The sequence below is a fragment of the Carlito syrichta genome, unplaced genomic scaffold (assembly GCF_000164805.1).
Source record: "Carlito syrichta isolate Samal-C Ts95f unplaced genomic scaffold, Tarsius_syrichta-2.0.1 Scaffold91574, whole genome shotgun sequence".
Classification (NCBI taxonomy): Eukaryota; Metazoa; Chordata; class Mammalia; order Primates; family Tarsiidae; genus Carlito; species Carlito syrichta.
The window spans coordinates 25,898-45,974 of record NW_007035670.1 but is presented as its reverse complement, the minus strand read 5'-3'; the positions used below and the strand labels follow the sequence as shown (position 1 = coordinate 45,974).

The 20,077-nt window shown below is 39.2% G+C and overlaps 1 protein-coding gene across 1 annotated transcript; it reads right to left on the bottom strand.

Moving 5' to 3' along the window:
* Positions 1 to 440: 440 nt before the first annotated feature.
* Positions 441 to 19,352, bottom strand: SLC10A2 (solute carrier family 10 member 2). Its single transcript, XM_008059617.1, has 6 exons — positions 18,910 to 19,352; positions 12,221 to 12,339; positions 7,672 to 7,760; positions 5,903 to 6,078; positions 3,922 to 4,079; positions 441 to 598 (listed from the first exon to the last, which is right to left on the bottom strand). The coding sequence occupies exons 1-6, from the start codon at positions 19,296 to 19,298 to the stop codon at positions 441 to 443; spliced, it is 1,089 nt and encodes a 362-aa protein (XP_008057808.1). The 5' UTR covers positions 19,299 to 19,352.
* Positions 19,353 to 20,077: the final 725 nt, after the last annotated feature.

The window sequence follows — 20,077 nt, the reverse complement described above, 5'->3', positions numbered from 1 at the left end:
TAAATAGGTCGAAAGTCTTTCAAAAGAATGATTAAAATGTCAGTAGAAGATGTTCACATGAATCTTTTTACAATCATAAATACTGATTACTACAACAATAATTTATTGCATCTACTTTAACATATAAAAAGTCAGGTCCTCACCTCTAGGTTATGAGATTCTGCATAGGAACTCAGTTTTGCCATCACACGTTTCTCGTTTTCAGGGTTGCCCATGTCAGGTTCAGTCAGAGCATATTTTAGGAAAATATTTTGAGGACCGTATATCTATATGTGCATATATACATATATGTCATAACATTTGTCATTTTAAAGTATTGGCCAACCAGTCAATACTGAAGCCAATATGTGAATTCAATTGCAATTTTCAGTTTAACTTTCTCCTGCCAACTAGCCCATGAAAATAAACAATTAAATACAGTTATAGTCTAAGAATGTTCTTTAAAATTCTTCTTTTTGGTTCACTTGGTGTCTAATTTCATCTGGTTGAAATCCACCATTCATCTTATGGATTGATGACTCGGGCTCTGTCTGGTTGTCTTTGTCTTCTGTCACTTCTATGTTATTTTTTCCATAATATTTCTTGTACACCCAATACACTAGAGAACAATACACAAGAAGTTAGTACATTTTATAATAAAGAGCTGCAAAATAACTTTGGATAGTGATTACAATCGATGACTCCCACAACAGTTCACATCATCTGTAGACGGCAGGCTGCTTCGAGAAAACAATCGCCATTCTTAGTTTTGTGACCACTTGTGGCGAGAGGGATGGCTGCACTTTAGGAAGACCTAGAAGAAAACTTCAGGGGATATTTGTTCAGGGCAGCCACAAGACTTCTTCAGGCATTCAGCCTTGCATGTGGTAATCAACAATAATAAGAGCAACAAGAAGAATTTATTCCGTACCACCGTATCTCAGTTCATGGGCTAGTCCTAATAAACGTACTACATGCTGCAATGCAATGTCCAGAACTTTGGTCCAGGGGTTATTTGGGGAAGGACTTGAACTGGAATAGCATTCTGTTCTTGCCCTGACCTCACTCAGTCTTTCCTGCAGGGGGAAGAGTCTTGGTTGATTGGTGACCAACCTTTCTCTCTTCCGTGGAACTGCTAGTCTCTGGTAGCAATTGTTTCTCAGTTTATTTCTGAGGTCAGCTCACCAGGATCAGCTCTTCCTTGTAAGGCAAAACCTGCAGTTTATGTCCTTGTAAGTGATTACATGTCTACACATGTGTGAGGCACTGGGGGGAGAGGTGGTACCACCCAGCCTATTTGGTCACAGATTCAAGCTGTGTTTTAATTAGCTTAATCTGTAATAAAAGTGCTATTTTGTTATCTGTATGTCTGATTTTTTCTTCTACCGCTCAGTTGGTTACAAAGTCAACAGGAGATCAGAAGGTGCTATTTATTGGACCCCTCAAATTCTAATACCTCCCATATAAAATTGCTATAATAATATTATCCACCTCCTAGAGCAGTTGTGAACATTAAATGAGATAAAATTAAGTGCGCAGCATGGCTTGTGAAGAATAGTAAGTGCTCGATAAATGTTAACTTTCATTATGATACACAGCTGAGAGAGACAATGTCCTGCTTCAAATATCTTATTAAGCCTAAATCAATATCTCCTCTAGATTGGTCCCTGCACTTCTAGCAATATATTATTTTCAAAGCCACTGAACCATACCATTGGATTTAATTGAGCTTGTGGTCAGTTTAAAGATCCAACAATTATTACAACTGTTTTGAACTGGGACTCCCTCAATTCATGCCAATGATTTTATTTAACCAAACTTTACATCTTATTTATCCCTTTTTCTCTTTCTTCTTCCTCTTTCCCTTCCTCCTTCCTTCCTTCCTTCTTTCCTTTCTTCCTTTCTCCCTTCCCTTTTCCCCTTTTTCCTTCCTTTCTTTCCATGTTCCCCAAAATATTTGGGCTTCTAATCCTATCATCAAAGAATGTTTCTAGGCATTGTGTATACTTAATCAAGATTTCTTCTTATTTTCATAATTACTGATAAAATTGTGGGAAAGTACAGGACCAATTCTAGTGTTCCCCTTTTTCATTCCTTCAACTTGATTTCCTACCAATCGATCTCATTTGTGTTAGTTGTTCAGTTAGTACGTTTACTTAATTGTACTATCAACCTGTCTACCCTCCATGGCTTGTATAATAAACATCACTAAGTCATCCTCACTAAGGAACTGACATCACTAGACAATGAAACAAGGCTATTATACAAGAGAACAAGGCTATTGGCCTGGACTCCTGTCTCCTGGATCAGGGCTAAATCAGTGAGATGTTTTCAGTGGATCCAGAACATCCTATTCTAGAAAGGAAGCCTCTGGTTTGGGAATACATTCAAGAAAGTAGCGGCAGAGAATGATTAACACCTGCAGGCAAATTGAATTCCTAATGGAACTAAGCAGAAGAGTCAAAACCAAACAAAAACAGTATCTCCAGGCATTTTATAACTTAACGTTCACATGATAAATATTGTGCGCCTTTACATTCCTCACGGAAATGCCACAAAACTTCAAAAAACAGCTTATTTATTTAGAAAATGGAATTTAAAAAATAGAGGTTAAATATCAGTCCTTGAAAAGGAAAAATGTAGGTGAAAACCAGCAGGTGGCGAAGCCTGATGGGAGAAGGTAAAAGCTTTATGTTACAGTAGAGAATCCTGCAAACTACACCTGGTACTTTGAATAAAGAACATTTTGGCTTCAACTGCCTCGATTATATGAGTACTAGAAAAGCATATATGAAGGGGGATCCAAAAAAACCTGGACTTTTTACAATAAAACATTGTATATTTATTCTTACATGCTTAAACTTCAGTCACCTTTAAAGTACTCTCCATTTGACGCAATAGCCTATCGAGATGCTCGTTCCTCAAAACAGTGTTTTGAACTCGTCAATTGTGATGCCTTTTAGCGCGTCTGCCTTTTTTGTTTCACCTCTTCCACATTGGCAAAACATTTCCTTTTGAGAACTTTTTTCATCAGGGGAAACAAGAAAAGTTGCTCAAGGCGAGATTGGGTGAATAGGGAGGATGGGGTGCGGTAATTCTGTTTTTGGTCAAAAACTGCTGAACACTCAGTGTGGTGTGGGCAGATGTGCTCATAAATCACCTGTCATGAAATGGGCAAAGGCGTTGAAAGAATCTAAAAAAAAAAAAAATTCACGGAAGCTGAATGTAGCTTCTCACAACAATACTAGCTGGCCAACTGATGCCAGTAGGTTTCTAGAACATTTTCCTAGGGGGAAGCCTGTCCTACAAGGGATCTACCTGACAAAAAAATGTATACACATTTTAAGAGATGCTTGCCATAATCAGAAGTGTCTGGATACTGATGGACCACTTTTTAAATATCGTTTTATATATAACAATTTTAATATAGTTTTTCCTTTCTTAAAACACGTATATGTTTCTCTCTCTCTCTCTCTCTCTCCCCCCACAAATGTACATAGCCACATCTGCCTTAAAGTTTGGTCAAATAAATATTCTTTGTAAACCAATTTTGTGATAAATATTCACAAAGCATATCAAGACAATTTTTTTTTTAAATCAAAGCCTGAGTTCCTGGAAGCATGTATGAAGACACGCTAAAATGATCCTAACAGGTTAATCTGCTTTCCTAATTATGGAGGGAAAAAAAATATCAATGGAGAAAACTGACCTCCATTACTTTTCACTTAAAAATAATCTTTACTAGAAACTTGTGGATAAAATTACAATAGTTTCATCAGCAATTGCGAAGTCATGATACTATGATGGGTGGCTTTTTTATGTGTAACATTCACTTCCAGGGATAGGGAACTAACAAAAAAAGAAAAACAAATGCACCGTTTTAGCAATGTCAGGACTTCTCAAAGACCATCATAATGAAATGCGATTAGCAGGATTCCTTACATGCTAAGAAGATTGCTGCAAAGATGAGCTGAAAGATGCTGTAGATGAGAGGGAAGGTGAACACGTAATTAAGCTCCTCAGGAGTGAAGGACAGCTGGACGATGGTTGAACACAACTGAGTATTCTGCATTCCTGTTTCAAAACCGACGGTTCGGCACCTGAAAGCAATGCCAAGAGAATGCATATTTCACTTGTCTTGTTTTCATGTAACATTAAAAGCAGACATAATAAGAAAGAGTATATATACATACATTTTGTTTCTGCTTTTAATGTATATATTTGATAGACGTTTATTCAACATATAGGTTTCTACTGAATAAATGTATTACTTATTCATGTATATTATATAACATAATAAATTATATAACATAAATAAGTATATTTGCTATGTACATATATGAGGAGAAAGCTCCTTTTATCATAATGTTCTGTAAGTGGCAAAGAGGATTCCCGTCACCCCTTTTAATTATGCCCTGGGTAACAGTGCAGATCACAGAGCAGGGCCTTAGAAAATATTGGAGGTACAGTATTGCTTATAGTTGTTTGCTCAATTTTTGTTTTGTTCTGATTAAATATTGATTAAAAAAATCTATAGAGCAGAAATTATTGTTCCCATTCCACGGATAAGAACACTCAGAGAAAGAGAAAGTGCCTGGCCTGAGGTCTCCAGGGGGTACATGGTAGGGTTGGAAGGCAAGACCAGGTCTGTCTGAATCAAATGCTGGCCTCTTACTACCACCACTACTGCTTGTGTCTTTCTTAACCTCATCCTTGCACCAGTGTCTACACCTACTTTTCTCTCCGTCTGCTGACCTAGATGGATTAGCAAAAGAGGAAATGTTTTTACCCAGAGCCAAACCCATAAATGCTAAGCCTATTCTAATATCCAGGGCCTTTGAATGATGAGTTCGTCCTGTTGCTGACTGGAGGAACCCTCGTCTATTACACAAGTCAATCTAGGCTGGGCGTGGTGGGTCAGCCTGTCATTCCAGCACTTTGGGAGGTCGAGGCGAGTGGATTGCCTGAGTCTGTGGGTTCGAGCTCAGCAACTTGGCGAGACCTCATCTCTACAATAAATAAAAAATTAGCCGGGAGTGGTAGCGCACGCCTGTGGTTCCTGCCACTTGGAAGGTTGAGGCGGCAGGATTGCCAGAGCCCAGCAGGTCGACGCTGGGGTGGCCATGAGTGTGCCAGGGAACTCCAGCCTGTGTGACAGAGTGAGACTCCAACGCAAAACAAACAAACAAAACAAAGTCAAAAGTCAATCTAACTGCTTTTGTGAAAGTCACTCTGCCCCAAGAGTAAGAATACCTAACAATGGAAGGGCCCAAACTGGTGCTGTATGAGGAATGTTCCAGAAGAATTTGAGCAAAGAAGAGTCAGTCAGTATTTTCATTCTGTTAACTTGCATAATTTATGGAAGAATGAGTCTATTTGGAATGACATGTTTAGAAATAGGAAGAATGTGATTTAAGGGGAAGAATTTTCTTTTAATCTTGTCATCAGTATTTACAGTTGTTATGAGTTGATTATGTCCTTCTCTCTCCGAAATTCACGTGTTGAGGTCCTAATCCTCAGTACTTCAGAATGCAGCCTGAAGTGGAAATATGGCCACTGAAGATATAATTGGTTCAGAGGAGGTCATTATGGAGAGTTCTAATCCATTATGAGTGGTGTGCTTATCAAAAAGGGAGAAATTTGGGCACAGAGAAATGCACAGAGGGAAGATAATGTAGAGAGACATAGGAAGAAGACAGCCACCTACAAGCCAAGGAGAGAGAAGCCTGGTACAGATCCCTCCCTCACAGCCCTCAGAATGAACCAGTCCTGTAACACCTTACTTCTAGTCTCTGAAACAGAGATGATAAATGCCTGTGATCTAAGGCACTCCATTTGGGGCACTGCTATGGTAGCTCTAGCAAGCTAATGCAACAGATATTACAAACGAAATTTCCCATTTTGATTTACCCGAACACCATACCTGTGCCAGGACTGACCAGCTATTCTAGCCAGAAGAAACCCCAGGGAGTAACCGGCCACAGGAAATATTGTCCCTATAATCCACAGTTTGGGAGAGATGATCCAGGCACTTTGGTACAATATTCCTCCAACCACGGCTATTAGCACGATGAGGACTGCACCCGCGATGGATCCAATCTGGAAAAAGGGCACAAGTGAACCCAGCAATCGTGTGTCAAAGCAAATCCAAATATGTTTGTCAGAGACAAAGACCCACAGTCTCCTTTCCCCTGGAGAGAGTCATGATAAAGTTATCTCTGTAAGTACTTCTAGCCTGAAATCCATAATCAGCCCACTGGAAATCCTGGTGATTATCTTTAATCTTTTTTTTTTTTTTTTTTTTTTAAGAGAGACCAAGTCTCATTCTGTTACTCAGGCTAGAGCACAGTGGTGCAATCACAGCTCACTGCAACTTCAAATTCCTGGGGTCAAGTGATTCTCCCACCTCAGTAGGTGAGACTCTAGGCACAGGCCATGACCTCCAGCTCATTTTGATTTTTTGGTAGAGTTGGGGTCTTTTGTTGCCCAGGCTCTATGCTTTAATCTTTAAGCACAACAAGACATGTAGCATTCATGCACAATTACCCTAGAGACTTTCTAGCTTGCAAATTGTCCTGTTAGAGAGGAAGAAAACTCACTACAATAAGAGCCTGGAAGAGTTGGTTGTCAGATTCATCTTCTATTCTGCCTCCTTTGGTAAATCATGAAGCCTTCTGAATCTTTGTTTCTTCATTTGTAACTGGGGATAAAAGCTTGTCCCAGTCACCTTTTATGATTGTTATGATAAAAAGAATATGGATGTAAAACTCTCTAAAACTTATATTAAAAAAGCCATATGCAAATATAAGCCACTGTTGTTCTTCTTTTCACATTAAAAAATTTGCAGATTTTCCCACTTTTTTTTTGGTCCAGAGAATCAGGGAATACCAATGGACTTATTTTGCCCCCCGAGCAGCAGAATCTATCTATATCCATATCAACTACCTAGAATAAAGTTGGTGAAGGGGAGCGAATGAATGTATACACATATATATTCTACCAATAGTCAGGCACTGAACTGGCCATATGGATACAGAGATAAGATAGCCATCTCCATATATTTTATAACCCAAACTCATATTACAGAGATCACAGTGATGTGTTGTGAGGACAGAAAGGAGTGAGTGAAATCATGAGGTGATGTTTCTGCTGAGTGTCCCAAAGGGTGGATACAAATTTGCCCCATGGTTTACATCTTTAATTCCAGTACTTTGGGAGGCCAAGGCAGGACGATTGCTTGGGTCCAGGAGTTCAAGACCAGATTGGACAACACATCGGGACCTCATCTCTACACAAAATAAAAACAATTTAGCCAGCGTTGGTGGCTTGCGCCTTGTAGGAGGATGAGGCTGGAGGATCACTTGAGCCCACGAGTTTGAGGTTGCAGTGAGCCGTGAGCATGCTAATGCACTCCAGTCTAGGTGACAGAGGGAGACCCAGACTAAAAAATAAATAAATGGGGTGGGGGAGTGTGAGAGAGAGAGAGAGAGAGAAAGAAATTTGTCCCATGGATGGGACAAGGATGGGCTTTCTAGAATAGACTGCATGACAAGTAACTTCAGCCATATATGGTTTACCCTAAAAGGTAATCATGTATGAGAATAAAACCAATACAATGAATGAAAAGACGGTATTATTTCTATTTTAACTGGGGAGTATTTAACTGTGCAGTCCATAGCCTGGGATACTTACTTTAAGTATGATCTTCGCTTTTTGAGGCCATTTGTGATTAACAAACATTCCAACGGAAACAGGAATTACAAGGGCGACCAAAGAAGTACCTGAAGATGACAGTGGAGAGAGATGATCAATCGCATATACAATGCAGGAAAGAGGAAAATGAAAGCATCAATAGCCTGGAAAAGACCGAGTCAGTATTTCAGTCTCCTTTTTTGAATACACAGAACAGACTACAGAATTACACACACACACACACACACACACACACACACACACACACACACACACACACACACACACCCCTTGACCCATTCCAGTAAATAACTTAATATCATCGGTAGAGAACTGACAATATTAGTGCTATAAACTTTTCCCTAAATTCTGGGGTAATTTTTAATAGTTTTTTTTTTAGACTACCAATAGACTTTAGCTTCAATTTGTCAGAATCTTGGCTTCTTTGTTCTTGAGATAATTTTATCCTTGGAAAAGCATACCTTGGTCAAGTTTGTGTGTGTGTCTATGTGTGTGTACTTGGGGTGTACCTAGATGATATTTTATATCTGTCTGTCACTTCTTTGTATTAGAAATAAAAGAAATATTTCAAAATATTTTAAAAGAAAGTAAAATTCTCAAAATTAGCTCAAGATGCTCAGATATTCTGATGACTCATGACTTCTGTTAAAACTAACTCTGCTTATTCAAATCTGCAGGAGAGAGGTGAGAGAATTAGGTTGAAAAGGCACGCTTTAAATTTTCCAAGAGATAATATATTTGGCAACCTCTTGTGTAGTTATAATTCTTTGCAGCAACACGCTCACCCAGCCAGATAAAAGAGTTGTACTTCAATTTCACTATGTTAAATTTACTGCTGTTCTTGTGACATATGGTTTGTTTCTCCATATTATTTGACACTCATTTGTCCAATAGCTGCTTTTACATAATGCAACTCTGACAACATCTGACTTCTCATGGGTTGTTTCTTTTTCAAGCATCCTTTTAAAGCAGTATGAGAAATTGGAATTGAACAATGATATTCTGAGAGTGGCTGTTGCTTGGTATTGTGGTAGATTGAACTAGGGTTTGAAAACAGATTCTAGATTTCATGGTTGCAGATGTGAATTAAAAATGGACATAATAATGATGAAAACATAATTTCTTTGTAGACTTTTACCTTTGCTGTTAATATAGGGGTCAATGATTACTTTTGCTGAGTAATTACTTAAGCAGACTTAAGCAACATCTTAAGGTACTAAGAGTAGAAAAAAATCGATAGGAGAGAGTAAGAAGAAAATAATGAAATAAAGGATGTGGAAAAGAGACTTGGTTATGTGTACTGGTAAGATTCCCCTCCCCCAAATCCTCTTTGGATATCCCTGTATCCTGCTACTTTGGGAGGAGACTAACTTTTGGTCATATATTTGGGTCTGTTTGGCTCTCTGGCTTAGAGGTCTTGTCTCTTTCAGGCAGCCCAAGACAACAGGATAAACACACCAGCAGGACTACCTACCAAAGCCCTTGGCGGAATTGCTTCTCCTCTCCTGATCAGATGGAGTCTTTCAGGGACTTGAAGTCCCCTGGAAAGGATACTCTTTGCTCTCTCTGCTGTCCTTCACATCCACAGTGTATGGCTGCTGCCTGGAGAGGTGGATGCTGTGACTCTTTGCTCTCCAGTGGGCCAGGGATGTTGTTCTTTTCTTTCCCCAGGCTCCATTTTACTCATTTCTTTATTTTTACGTTTTTAGTTATTTCTTGTATGCCCATGCTCTCTGTGTAAAATGACTATCTATGTAGATGAAAAAGATCTGCTCACAGTTATACCTTTATACACTTGGTCTTTTTTTTTTTTTTTTTTGAGTTTAGGTCTTACTCTTTTGCCCAGACTAGAGCGCATTGGCATGACCATGGCTCACCACAGCCTCCAACTCCTGGTCTCAGACAATCCTTCCACCTCAGCCTCCCGAGTAACTAATTCTATAGGCGCATGCCACCACACCCAGCTAATTTTTAAAATATTTTGTAGAGATGATGTCTCAGGATGTTGCCTAGGCTGGTCTCAAACTCCTGGGCTCAAGCAATCCTCCTGCCTCGGTCTCCCAAAGTTCTGAGATTAAAGACATGAGTCACTGTGCCCTGCTGATAACTTGGTGTTCAATCAAGATCACACAGCAGGTACTGAAGGAAAGACAGGCAGCAAGGAAATGAGAACGGACGAGTGGTAAATGGATTCATGTGGTGGAACTGGGAGCTAGATGAACCTCAATTTATTTATTTATAAAGTGATGATAACATCTTGTGAAGCAGTCAGCTCACTTGTTTTCTATACTAGAGGACTAGAAACACCAACAGCAAAAAGGTTAGGTTGGATAATAGGCCTGAGCAAACATTATGGTGAGCAAAGTTAATATCTCTGTTTTAAAAACTCTTTTCTTTTACCCTCTTTACCTTTCGCTTATCTTCTCTCCCCTTTTTCTCTTCCCTCTTGAACTCTTTTATGATGACTGTTTCTTCCTTGGAGGTGCGAATTTGTTTCTTATTTTCTCCTTCTTTCAAAATGTATTCACATTAAAGGATATGGCATAAGTCATTCACACTGCAGTCAGAACTACTCAACATTCCCATGGAGGCATTTTACAGAAGAAAATGAATATCAAGAGAGAATATTTTTAAAGTTTAAATTATTTTCTTAAACTGTGAGTAATGTGGAATAAAAACTCCTCACTCAAAAGGCAGGTTCTTTGAGAGGCCTACAATGTTTACCACTCAAATAAGCTGTATTCTTTGTTTTTTTTTTTTAACTTGAAGGAAGATGTCTATTGAGAAAGAAGCCAGAGAGTTAAACAGCATGAGGAATAGGAAGGTGGTCATGGAGGGTCACCCTATGACCTGTTTTTGTGCATGATATAAAGGAATTCCACAGGGGACAGAACAAAAATCTTGTATGGGAAAAAACCCCAAACAAACAAAACATACTGAATAGGGTGTGTCAGGAAGGACTTTTTTTTTTTTTTTGGTCTAATGGTCATGGTAGGGGTAGGGAGAGAGAAGAGGTTATCTGAAAATATTACAATACATATCATCCCCAATTAGTGTTCACAAAGTTTGTACTAACTCATTTGTATAGACCCTCAGTGTACATGTTTATTCACAGAAACAATCCTAGGAATGTAAGGAGTTTTAGTACAGCTGCCTACCTCAACAGGAATTCCTTTCACAAACATCCCGATGGGTCACCATTTGGTTTTTGCTAATATGATTCCTTCAGTGAGTTAACCATGTCTTTTTGAGATAGCTCATGAGCATTTGTTTTCAAGGTTGGTGAGGAAAAAAGTCTACTTAGCCCGTGATATATCTGGTGATTGATATGGATGTAATATTTCACCTACTCCTCACCTTTTATTTTGATACTTCTAGGGGAAATGCCTGCTTTTGGTATGCCAGGGACTATCTTGTTCTTCCCTGGACCCTCACTCATCTCTATGTTATACCAATAACCTGATCTCCCACCACCATTTATTTTCCCTGAAACAGAGAAGAAGCTTTCTTGGGATTGAGGTGAACATCTGCGAGCTGAAATGAGTGAGAGTCATAATTAGCAAGTTTGACTTCTGAGGCATTTTATTTCTTAGTCTTTTGAATCAGGGTCTCACTCTGTCTCCCAGGCTGGAGTGCAGTGGCAGGATCATGGTTCACTTCAGCCTCAACTTTCTGGGCTCAGGCAATCGTTTCGCCTCAGCTTCCTGAGGAGCTGGGACTCCAGGTGTGCCATCATACCTGGTTAACTTTTTGATTTTTTGTAGAGACGAGATCTCGCCATTTTCCCCCTGATCTTGAATGGCTGGGTTCAAGCAATCCTCTCACCTCGCTCCAAGTAGCTGGAACTACATGGCATGTGCCACCATGCCTGGTTCATTTTTAAAAATTTTTGTAGAGACTAGGTCTTGCTATGTTGCCTAGGTGCTGTCTAGGCTGGGCTCCATCTCCGGGCTCAAGCAATCCTCTCACCTTGGCCTCTCAAAGTGCTTGGATTATAGGTATAAGCCACCATGCCCAGCCTAAATCAATTTTTGAATCAAGTGTCACAAATAATATGTTTCATCTGGTAGTTTCCTATTGTGACACTCATGATCATGTATTATGTGCTCTATTTTGAAGTCATCAAATAATTTTTTTGCGTGTCTTTTCAATTTGGGTGTCAGGTTGCAAACTCCTATGACCATGGACTAGTTGCACTTTGGGTTAAGGAAAAAGTGGGAACCCTCACACAACTGTAGCTGAAGCCTCCTCAGTTCAGACTGCTGGGATGGGGAGAAGGCTCCTCTCCCTGGTGATTTGGATTATGGAAAACGCGGGTTCTCCCATGGGGTCAAGGTTTGAAATGTATGTTCTGCCAACACTCATCCAAACACAGGGGCAACTTAATAAAGAAATTCTAATTGGGCAAAAATAATCACTAGTGTAAGAGGCAGAGAATGAATGGATTTGAGCTTGGTCTGAGTACCTAGTGGGGCATTAGCAGAGAGTTCAAGGTCATATTCAACAGTCTTGCAGAGGAACAACTTACCTATATTATCATAGGGGATTACGATGGTCCCAGCGTCGACCCACATTTTGGTATAGATAAGGAGACACAATGGCATCATTCCGAGGGCAAGTAACGTGGAACATGTGGTCATGCTGACACTGAAAGGAAACGGGCAGGTTATGACCACCTGTATTTTCTAGGGGAGAGGCTGATTTATTTTCAATCTGCAGTTAGAATTTCCTGCAAGAGGCTGTTTCAACCAGCAGCAGCATTTGGTGTGATTGATAGAAATATACAGGTGCCCAAGTTTGTGCAGAGCCTGGACTTGGGCAAAATGTGTCTTTCTCATTTGCCGTTTGCCATCTTTTCCTTGACATTTGTTCTCAAAGATCAGAGAAGGTGTTTAATGATGGTTTAAACTCATTATTAAACAAGGGACAAAGTGCCTAGATATGCCACGCCTCAAACATCCAATCAGAGAACGGCAAACACAGTTACACCAGCCAGGACCACGGGTCGGGGGCTTCTTGTGTTTGACCATGCTGGTCTCAGATGAGCCTCCCTGGACTCCTGGAATAAAATGCATGTCTGGGGAAAGATGTGTCTTGCTGTAGAGCAGAGAAATTACTGCCTAAGTGGCTGTAGCTTGAGAAAAGAAGAGGAAACTGACTAGAAAAATAATAGAAAGCATGCAAGCCAGGCAGGGCAGGCCTAAATTTTTAGGACTGAGTAAGTCATTGACAGTTTACCAAATGTGTGTTTGGAAGAACCAGGGTCTGGTGTCATTTCTCCTCAGAGCATGTGTATCTTAGTAAGTGGGTCTGGCTAAATAAGTGAATTTTGGCTTTTGGCATGGAGGTATTAATAACAAGTGATATTATTTACAGAAGGAAGAGAGATTTGTGGGTAGTGAGTCTTTCTGAATCCCTTCAAAATGTCCTGTACACAGGGCACATTATCTGCCTTTAATACCTAGGCTTTTAAGCCCCCACACTGTCTAGATTGAAAGCCAGCAGCCGGGCTTGGTGGCTCAGTCTGTAATCCCGTGCTTTGGGAGGCTGAGGTGAGTGGATTGCCTGAGCCTGCGGGTTTGAGACCCACCCGGGCAACTTGGGGAGACCTCATCTCTACAATAAATAAAAAATTAGCCAGGCATGGTGGCATGTGCCTGTAGTTCCAGCTACTTGGAAGGCTGAGGCAGAAGGATCACTGGAGCCCAGCAGGTGGAGGCTGCGGTGGCTGGGAGCGGCCACTGCACTCCAGTCTGGGCGACAGAGTGAGACTCCAACTCAAAAAAAAAAAAAAAAAAAGAAAGCAGGCAGTGCCACTTAGTGTGTGATTTTGGGTAATCTATTTAATTTTTTTGGCCAGTTTTCTTATCTAACATGAAGATTATAATCATTGTTACCTCATAGGCTGTAAGAATGAAATGAGTCGATGGTGTCCAGTATATAGAACAATGCAATACACTCATCAAGAACCAGTTACAATTGTTATTTACATAGCCATAAGAGGTGTAGTTTATACTTTACCAAATAAAATCAGGAAACTTAGAGCAATTTTTTTCTGAAAGACCTTTTCGCTAATAGCTATAGCTTTGTGAGGTTTAGAATGATAATGTAAGGGTAATATATGTGTCCTTGAAGAAAAGTACTAAAGATTCATGCCACTTCCCAGCCCCCCACAAACAACAACTCTCCACTATGCTAAGGGAAATAGCTGAGGGTGAGACATTTAGTTTTTAGTGCATGTAGACAAATGCACAGTTTTTGCAAAATAAATGGTGGGGCAAAATCTATTGGGAGCTTTAAATTCCCTAATGATAATTTTTTTAAACCAGAAATGACCTCACTTAAAATGGATTTAAAGGATTTAGATAAAAATACTTGTTTTAGTAGAGCTAAAATAGTATAACAATAACCAACGCTAGCGTTATATTTTAAACACTAAGAAATTTAATCTATTCTGGTCATAGGTTAACTTAATTTAGGTACAAAACAAGATGCTGAGGTAGATTCCTACACCAGAAAAAATATGTTAATTTGTTATTAATAGTACTTTGTCCTACTTAGAACTAAAGTACTGGTGTTTGAAGGTGATATATTTCCTCTCTCTCTTCCTTCCTCCCTTACTTCATTGTTCTCTTTTTCATCTTTTATTTTGAAAAAGAGATTAGAATGGATTTAAATTTGCCCCCATAATAAAATCACTTCCATTTCTCCGCATTCAGTATGTTTTCTAGAGTGTGGTAGACGTATGGGGGAGAGGGGGAGAAGGATTTTATTGCCTAAATCATAGCAAAGAGAAGGTTGATAATTTTTTTGTTTTACACTAGGAGAAATATTTTTAAAAGAAAGTCTGGTTTTCTCTTTTTTCCTCCAAATTTATTTGTGAAAGCTTTAATTCACAAAGAAAGAATTACTGCTATGATAATTTATAAGGTGGTATCATCATGTTGTTTGTGAGAGCAGTTTCTTGAAGACAATGAGGAAGGACAAGATAGAAGCTGGAGACAGAAATGGTTTAGATTTACTTGACAATCTTGACCATAAGTCCTTGCAGAGGTGAACAGAACAGGTGGCTAGAAGGTGATGTTATTTGAACTTATATAAGAGCAAAGTCAAACCACTCAAAGTGAGATTAGAAACAATAATAGGTAAGAAATTTTGAGGAACAATATAGGGGAATAAATTAGCAAAAGACAAATAATTATTTTACATAAAAATTTGAAGTTCTATCAAAGGCATAGGTGTCAAAAATAAACACACTAACATGCATTTTGATGGAATGAGAGAAAATATTAATGTGTATGAAAGTTAAAAAAACACCTCTTGGCTTTAATTCTTGACTTTAGCTCTGTTAACTGTCAGGGAAATTGTGTGTGCATGTGTGTGTGAATAAAAGAAAGAATAAACAAATATTTCGTGAATATTGAGGAATTCAGTGAAATCAGTGAAAAGGAATGCAAAAGATTATAATTCTATTAGAAGTGAAACATCAAGCTTGAAGGATCTAAAGAAGTATATGTAGGTGATGCTGGAAAATGGAGAAATGGTAAATGATAAAAACAATGTAGACTGAAGTTTACATGCCTGGAGAGTTTGGATTCCAGTTCCCACTCTGACATGAACTGACTCAATGACGTTGGTCAAGGTTAGGAACCTTAATTTTATCATCTGTCAAGTGCAGAAAATAATAGCATTGACCTCAGAGGATTCATTGGAGGATGAAATACACCAATGCATTTTCAGTACATAACAGTATTTAATAAATATTAGCTAGAAAAATAAAAATAAATGCTACATGGCAGAAATAGCATTTGGTTACTTTGAGTGAGAATAAAGGAAAAAGTCAAATGACACTGGGTTAGCTCTCCCAGAATAGAGAAGAGATGGACATTTATGTGGTCGAAATAGGAAGGATTACTTTGAATTTGTGATAAGCCTCAGGGTCAGGGACCTTGAATAATTTAAACATCAGTGAATGCCAATCTGGAAACTGGAAAAAGTAACAATATCTGGCCAAAAGAACAAAGTATGTGGTAGGAAAATTTATAAAACAGAAAATCTAGAAAATGGCAAAATGGAATATAGAAAGTAGGTGGCAGTGAAGAAATAGAGGGAAGAATGAGCAAGAATGGATTCCTCAAAGAAGTCAGAGAAAGAAAAATGAGAAGGAAATGTCTTTGCCTGGTGTGACTGAGGCCATTGCTAAGGATGAAGAGACCAGAAATCTTGTATCTGGGGATAGAACAAAGGAGATGGATAGGAGGTTTCTGTGTCTCCTGAACCAGAGGTCTTGGCTACCTGGAATGTGTCCTTAAATTCTCCTTGACATTTTTGTGCATACGATGCCCACAACACAGCTATAACTTAGGTGAAAATATCTGTGCACTGATCAGATTCACAAACAACTTTCTAGGTTGGGAGTGGTCAGAGGAGGAAATGAGTTATCACTGCTGTATTTCAATGAGTAAGGATACCAAACTGTTTATAATTCACTAGAGATTGCAAAATGCAGTGACTTTTCATGTTCAGAGGAGATGGTAGGGTGCGAGGGAAATGCTTTGGTTTCTTCTTCCAAGAACCAACATCCAGGAAGGTTAAAGCCAGGTAAACTTGTTTTGCTGGCATTGTGTGGCGTTAGCTCAGTTAAGGAAGGTACCTGTAAATATAAACAGTTACGTCTGTGCCATGTCTACAGTTTAAGTGGAGATGAAGAAGTTGAAGTTTCAAGAGTACAGTATTAGAAATAGAAATATTAAATAGGATTGTACTTAAATGCATTACCATGAGACTTTAGTTATCCAGTGTTCACTCTAGAAGAGTAAAAAGTGTTATAACACTGCTACCCAATAGCTAAGGTCTTACTCTCTTAGTTTACTTGTTTTGTGGTATGTTGTTTTGATCAGTGTCTCATTCTGCTTCCCAGACTGGAGTGCAGTGACACAATCATAGCTCACGGCAGCCTCGACCTTCTGGGCTCAGGCAATCTTTCTATCTCAACCTTCTGAGTAGCTGGGGATACAGGCACATGCCGTCATGCCCAGCAATTTTTTTTTTTTTTTTGTAGAAATGAGTCTTGCTATATTTCCCAGGCTGGTCTCAGCCTCCCAAAGTGCTGGGATTACAGGGGTGAGTCACCATGCCTGGCCTCCTAATTTACTTCAAATAAATATTTAAACATTTTTTTCCTCCAACATACATGAGGCATAATGTCAGTGACTTACATAGCAGCATAATTTAACTTTTCTCAATGATTAAGGCCCGTTGTGATAAACGTGATTATTCACTGTGCAAAAATGCGATGATGTCTTATATGTATAGAGCTGTTTGGACCTAGGATAAATGACGAAGTGTCTGCTGTGCTTTGTCAATTGTATTCTTTGCTTCGGAGGTATTTGGTCTTCTCCCTTTCTCTTGCAGGATTCATGCTTTTCTTCCTAACATCCTGTTTACTTCCCTACTTCTTATTTCCTGTGTGCTGGGAAATAACACAATGGGGCTTTAGCATGAGGAAAGTTAAGTAGATCCTGAGTGAAAAGAATTTATAAGATTAAGTAGAATTTATTTTGGGTGTGCAAAACTTTTTACTGGTTCTTGTTGAGTTCTGGATGAGCCTGTGGCATGTCCCACTATAGGGCTTATTCTGACTTGTTGAAGGAGTCATCCACATGGACCAGCTGGGGGTTTTCATTCTTTTATTAAAAAATAATTTATAGAATCATTATACTAGGTAACAGGACTATATAATCATCTATTGTTTCAAGATAAATAAGATTTCCGTAAAATCACCGAAAAATGTCACTTGGAGCTTTTAGATTAGGCCTTATTGTTTTAGCCAACAGAAGAGAATCAATTTCAACAGCCAAACCACCCAGCATCACACATACTTTTTCTGTCTTCGAAAGGGATTATGTATGTGGCATTCCGTTGAGGTGCAAGACTCTTCTGTGTTGTTAAAAATGTCATGTAAAAGCTGTTTAATGGCGGTCAACCCCAATGTTTAATTTAGTTTGTTTCCTTCAGTTTAAATAGGTGTTAGTGTTTCTAATTCTCACTTCTGTGTACCTGCATCCAGGTCAGACTAAATTGAAGTCTAAAAGGCCCTTATGTTGTTATATTGTGGTTCACAGATTAACTAAACCCGAATAGCACTTGCCATTCTTTGCTCTTTTATAGAAGACTTTTCTGAGACTTCTGGAGAAATTGGCACCAGTTGAGATGAGGCAGCAGGTTCCTAATTGCTCACTAGGCACTAGATCAATCCAGTGGTTACATTTCTACACTTGGTGTTTCTCTCCTCTGCGTACAGTAGCTTGGAATGAACAGAGCTGATTGCCTACTGTACAGCATTTAATCAGCACACTTTGCATTAACACCTGGGCGGTTTGCAGAAATGCACACCTTTCATGGGAAATGAGGAATTGTGAGGTAAGGAAAAAAAGACATTTGTCTATTCAACTTTCAGCATTAAAAATCTCGGTCTAGTCACATTAATGCTTCATCTTATTTCTATTTAGCTTTTTTTTTTCTCCAGTGCTAGTTCAGACTGGCACAGGATGAATTGGGCAAACATTGCAATTTAGATTACGCTGTGGGAAGTGGAGAAACCATTTTCTGTTTATTTTATGGTAAGGTAAGCATAATTTTAAAAAAGCTGCTGTAGGCTTTTTTTTTTTTTCCTTTTAATGCCAGTAGCAGTAAAGCAAATTTATGAATTCTTCCTTAGGTTTTATACTGAGAAAAAGTTTGCCCAAAGAACTGGCTGTATTTGATGATGTTGGCCATTGTCTCACTATAGATTCTAATATTTGATGGACAGTTTGATTTCATGATTATACCCAGAGCTCCTCATCATTACAAATAAAGTAGTAGGTTTTTTTTTTTCGGATACCAACAGGATAAACTTCCTCAGCTGCAGCTTGTGGCTTGGAGAATATTCCTTTTTTGGAAAACTTTGAATCTTTTCCCAGAGATAAACAGCAATTATGCAACTCCCTGTTAACTGAGTTAGATTTAAAAACACAAACACAAAATATAACCCCCAAATTCCAACTGCTGAGCAGTTGTGCAGAAAGGTGTGGGAAGACACTTAGCCTCCCTTGTTAAATTCTTTGGTCATACTTTAAGATCAACAGCAGATCAGATGGACATTCAGAATGCCATGGGCTCCCGAAAAGAGTAATCCGAGGTGACTACAGTGGTGAGAGGTGCAGATAATCTTACCTCAGGTCCATGTCGCCATCGACCCAATAGGCCAAGATGTTGGACGCAGTTCCTCCAGGGCAGCAACCCATAATAAGCACCACCACAGCCTGGACGGGGAGGATGTCAAAGGCCACTGACAGGATGAATCCTGTGAGTGGCATGATTCCAAACTGACAGAGGAAACCAACACAGATGCCCCATGGTCGCTTGATGTGTGCGAGAAATTTCTTGATTTCCACGTTGCAGCCCATGGAGAACATCACCAAGGCTAACAGGGTGGTCAGCACAGCACTCAGGACCACACTTAGGATGGCATTGAAATCGCTGTCATCTCTGTCAGGCACCACACAGGACTCACCATAGCAAACCGTAGCATTGCCCGAACAGCCTGTCAGATTTTTATTCATTGCTGGGCCTGCTGCTCAAAAGTCCGAGTCCACAGAAGCCCTGGGCCCTGGGTCCTAGACAGTCGAGATAAGTAATGTTACTCCAACCACGCAAACTTTTAAACCCTTCCTAAACATGTGTCACTTGGTCCCGCTTTCAAAAGCCACCTTAGAGAGGCAATAAAAAACAATAAATGCTAGATGTCAGTTTCGAGAGGCAACATTACGACACAGAGCACGTTATGAATCATAAAAGTCCGGCAAAATTATTGGTCCAGACAGAGAGTTTTAATTAATCATTTATTGGCATGATAATGAACCATGCCATATAAAAAGAGCTGTGTTAATGTTTAATGCCACAAAGGTTTGTTGAATAATTTCAGCGAAGTGATACTTAAAAAATCAACTCCAAATATTATAGAGCATTGTAGAGATTGAACCATAAGAGAACATATTGTTCCCTCATCTCCCTTTAAATAGAAGGACTTGGGGCCCTGAAAAGCCGAGTGCCCTGTGCCAAGTTATGTCGCAAATTAGGTGTCAGACTGAACAGTTTCCTCCCCCAACAGTTTTCCTACTTTATCAATGTTTCCTTGTATGGCTTTATGTTCATAAAGTATATGTAAGTTTGAGAAACTTCTAGGGCCTTGGTGCAAAACGATAGGAGAGTGCTCAGAAGGATAGAATGAATGTTTTCTGGTAGGAAAGAGTCTGATTTGCACAGCCACCCTCAATTACTTACACATGCAATTATGTATGTGTTGCCATAGCAACAAAGTGCTTTATAGATAGAGAGACAA

Excerpts from the sequence above, each read along its gene's own strand:
- SLC10A2 (XM_008059617.1), bottom strand. The coding sequence starts at position 19,298 with ATGAATAAAAATCTGACAGGCTGTTCGGGCAATGCTACGGTTTGCTAT. Across the intron at positions 7,761-12,220 it reads AATCCCCTATGATAATATAG|GTACTTCTTTGGTCGCCCTT; the intron begins GTAAGTTGTTCC and ends TGTCATCTTCAG. Across the intron at positions 599-3,921 it reads TGCAGCAATCTTCTTAGCAT|TGTATTGGGTGTACAAGAAA; the intron begins GTAAGGAATCCT and ends ATTGTTCTCTAG.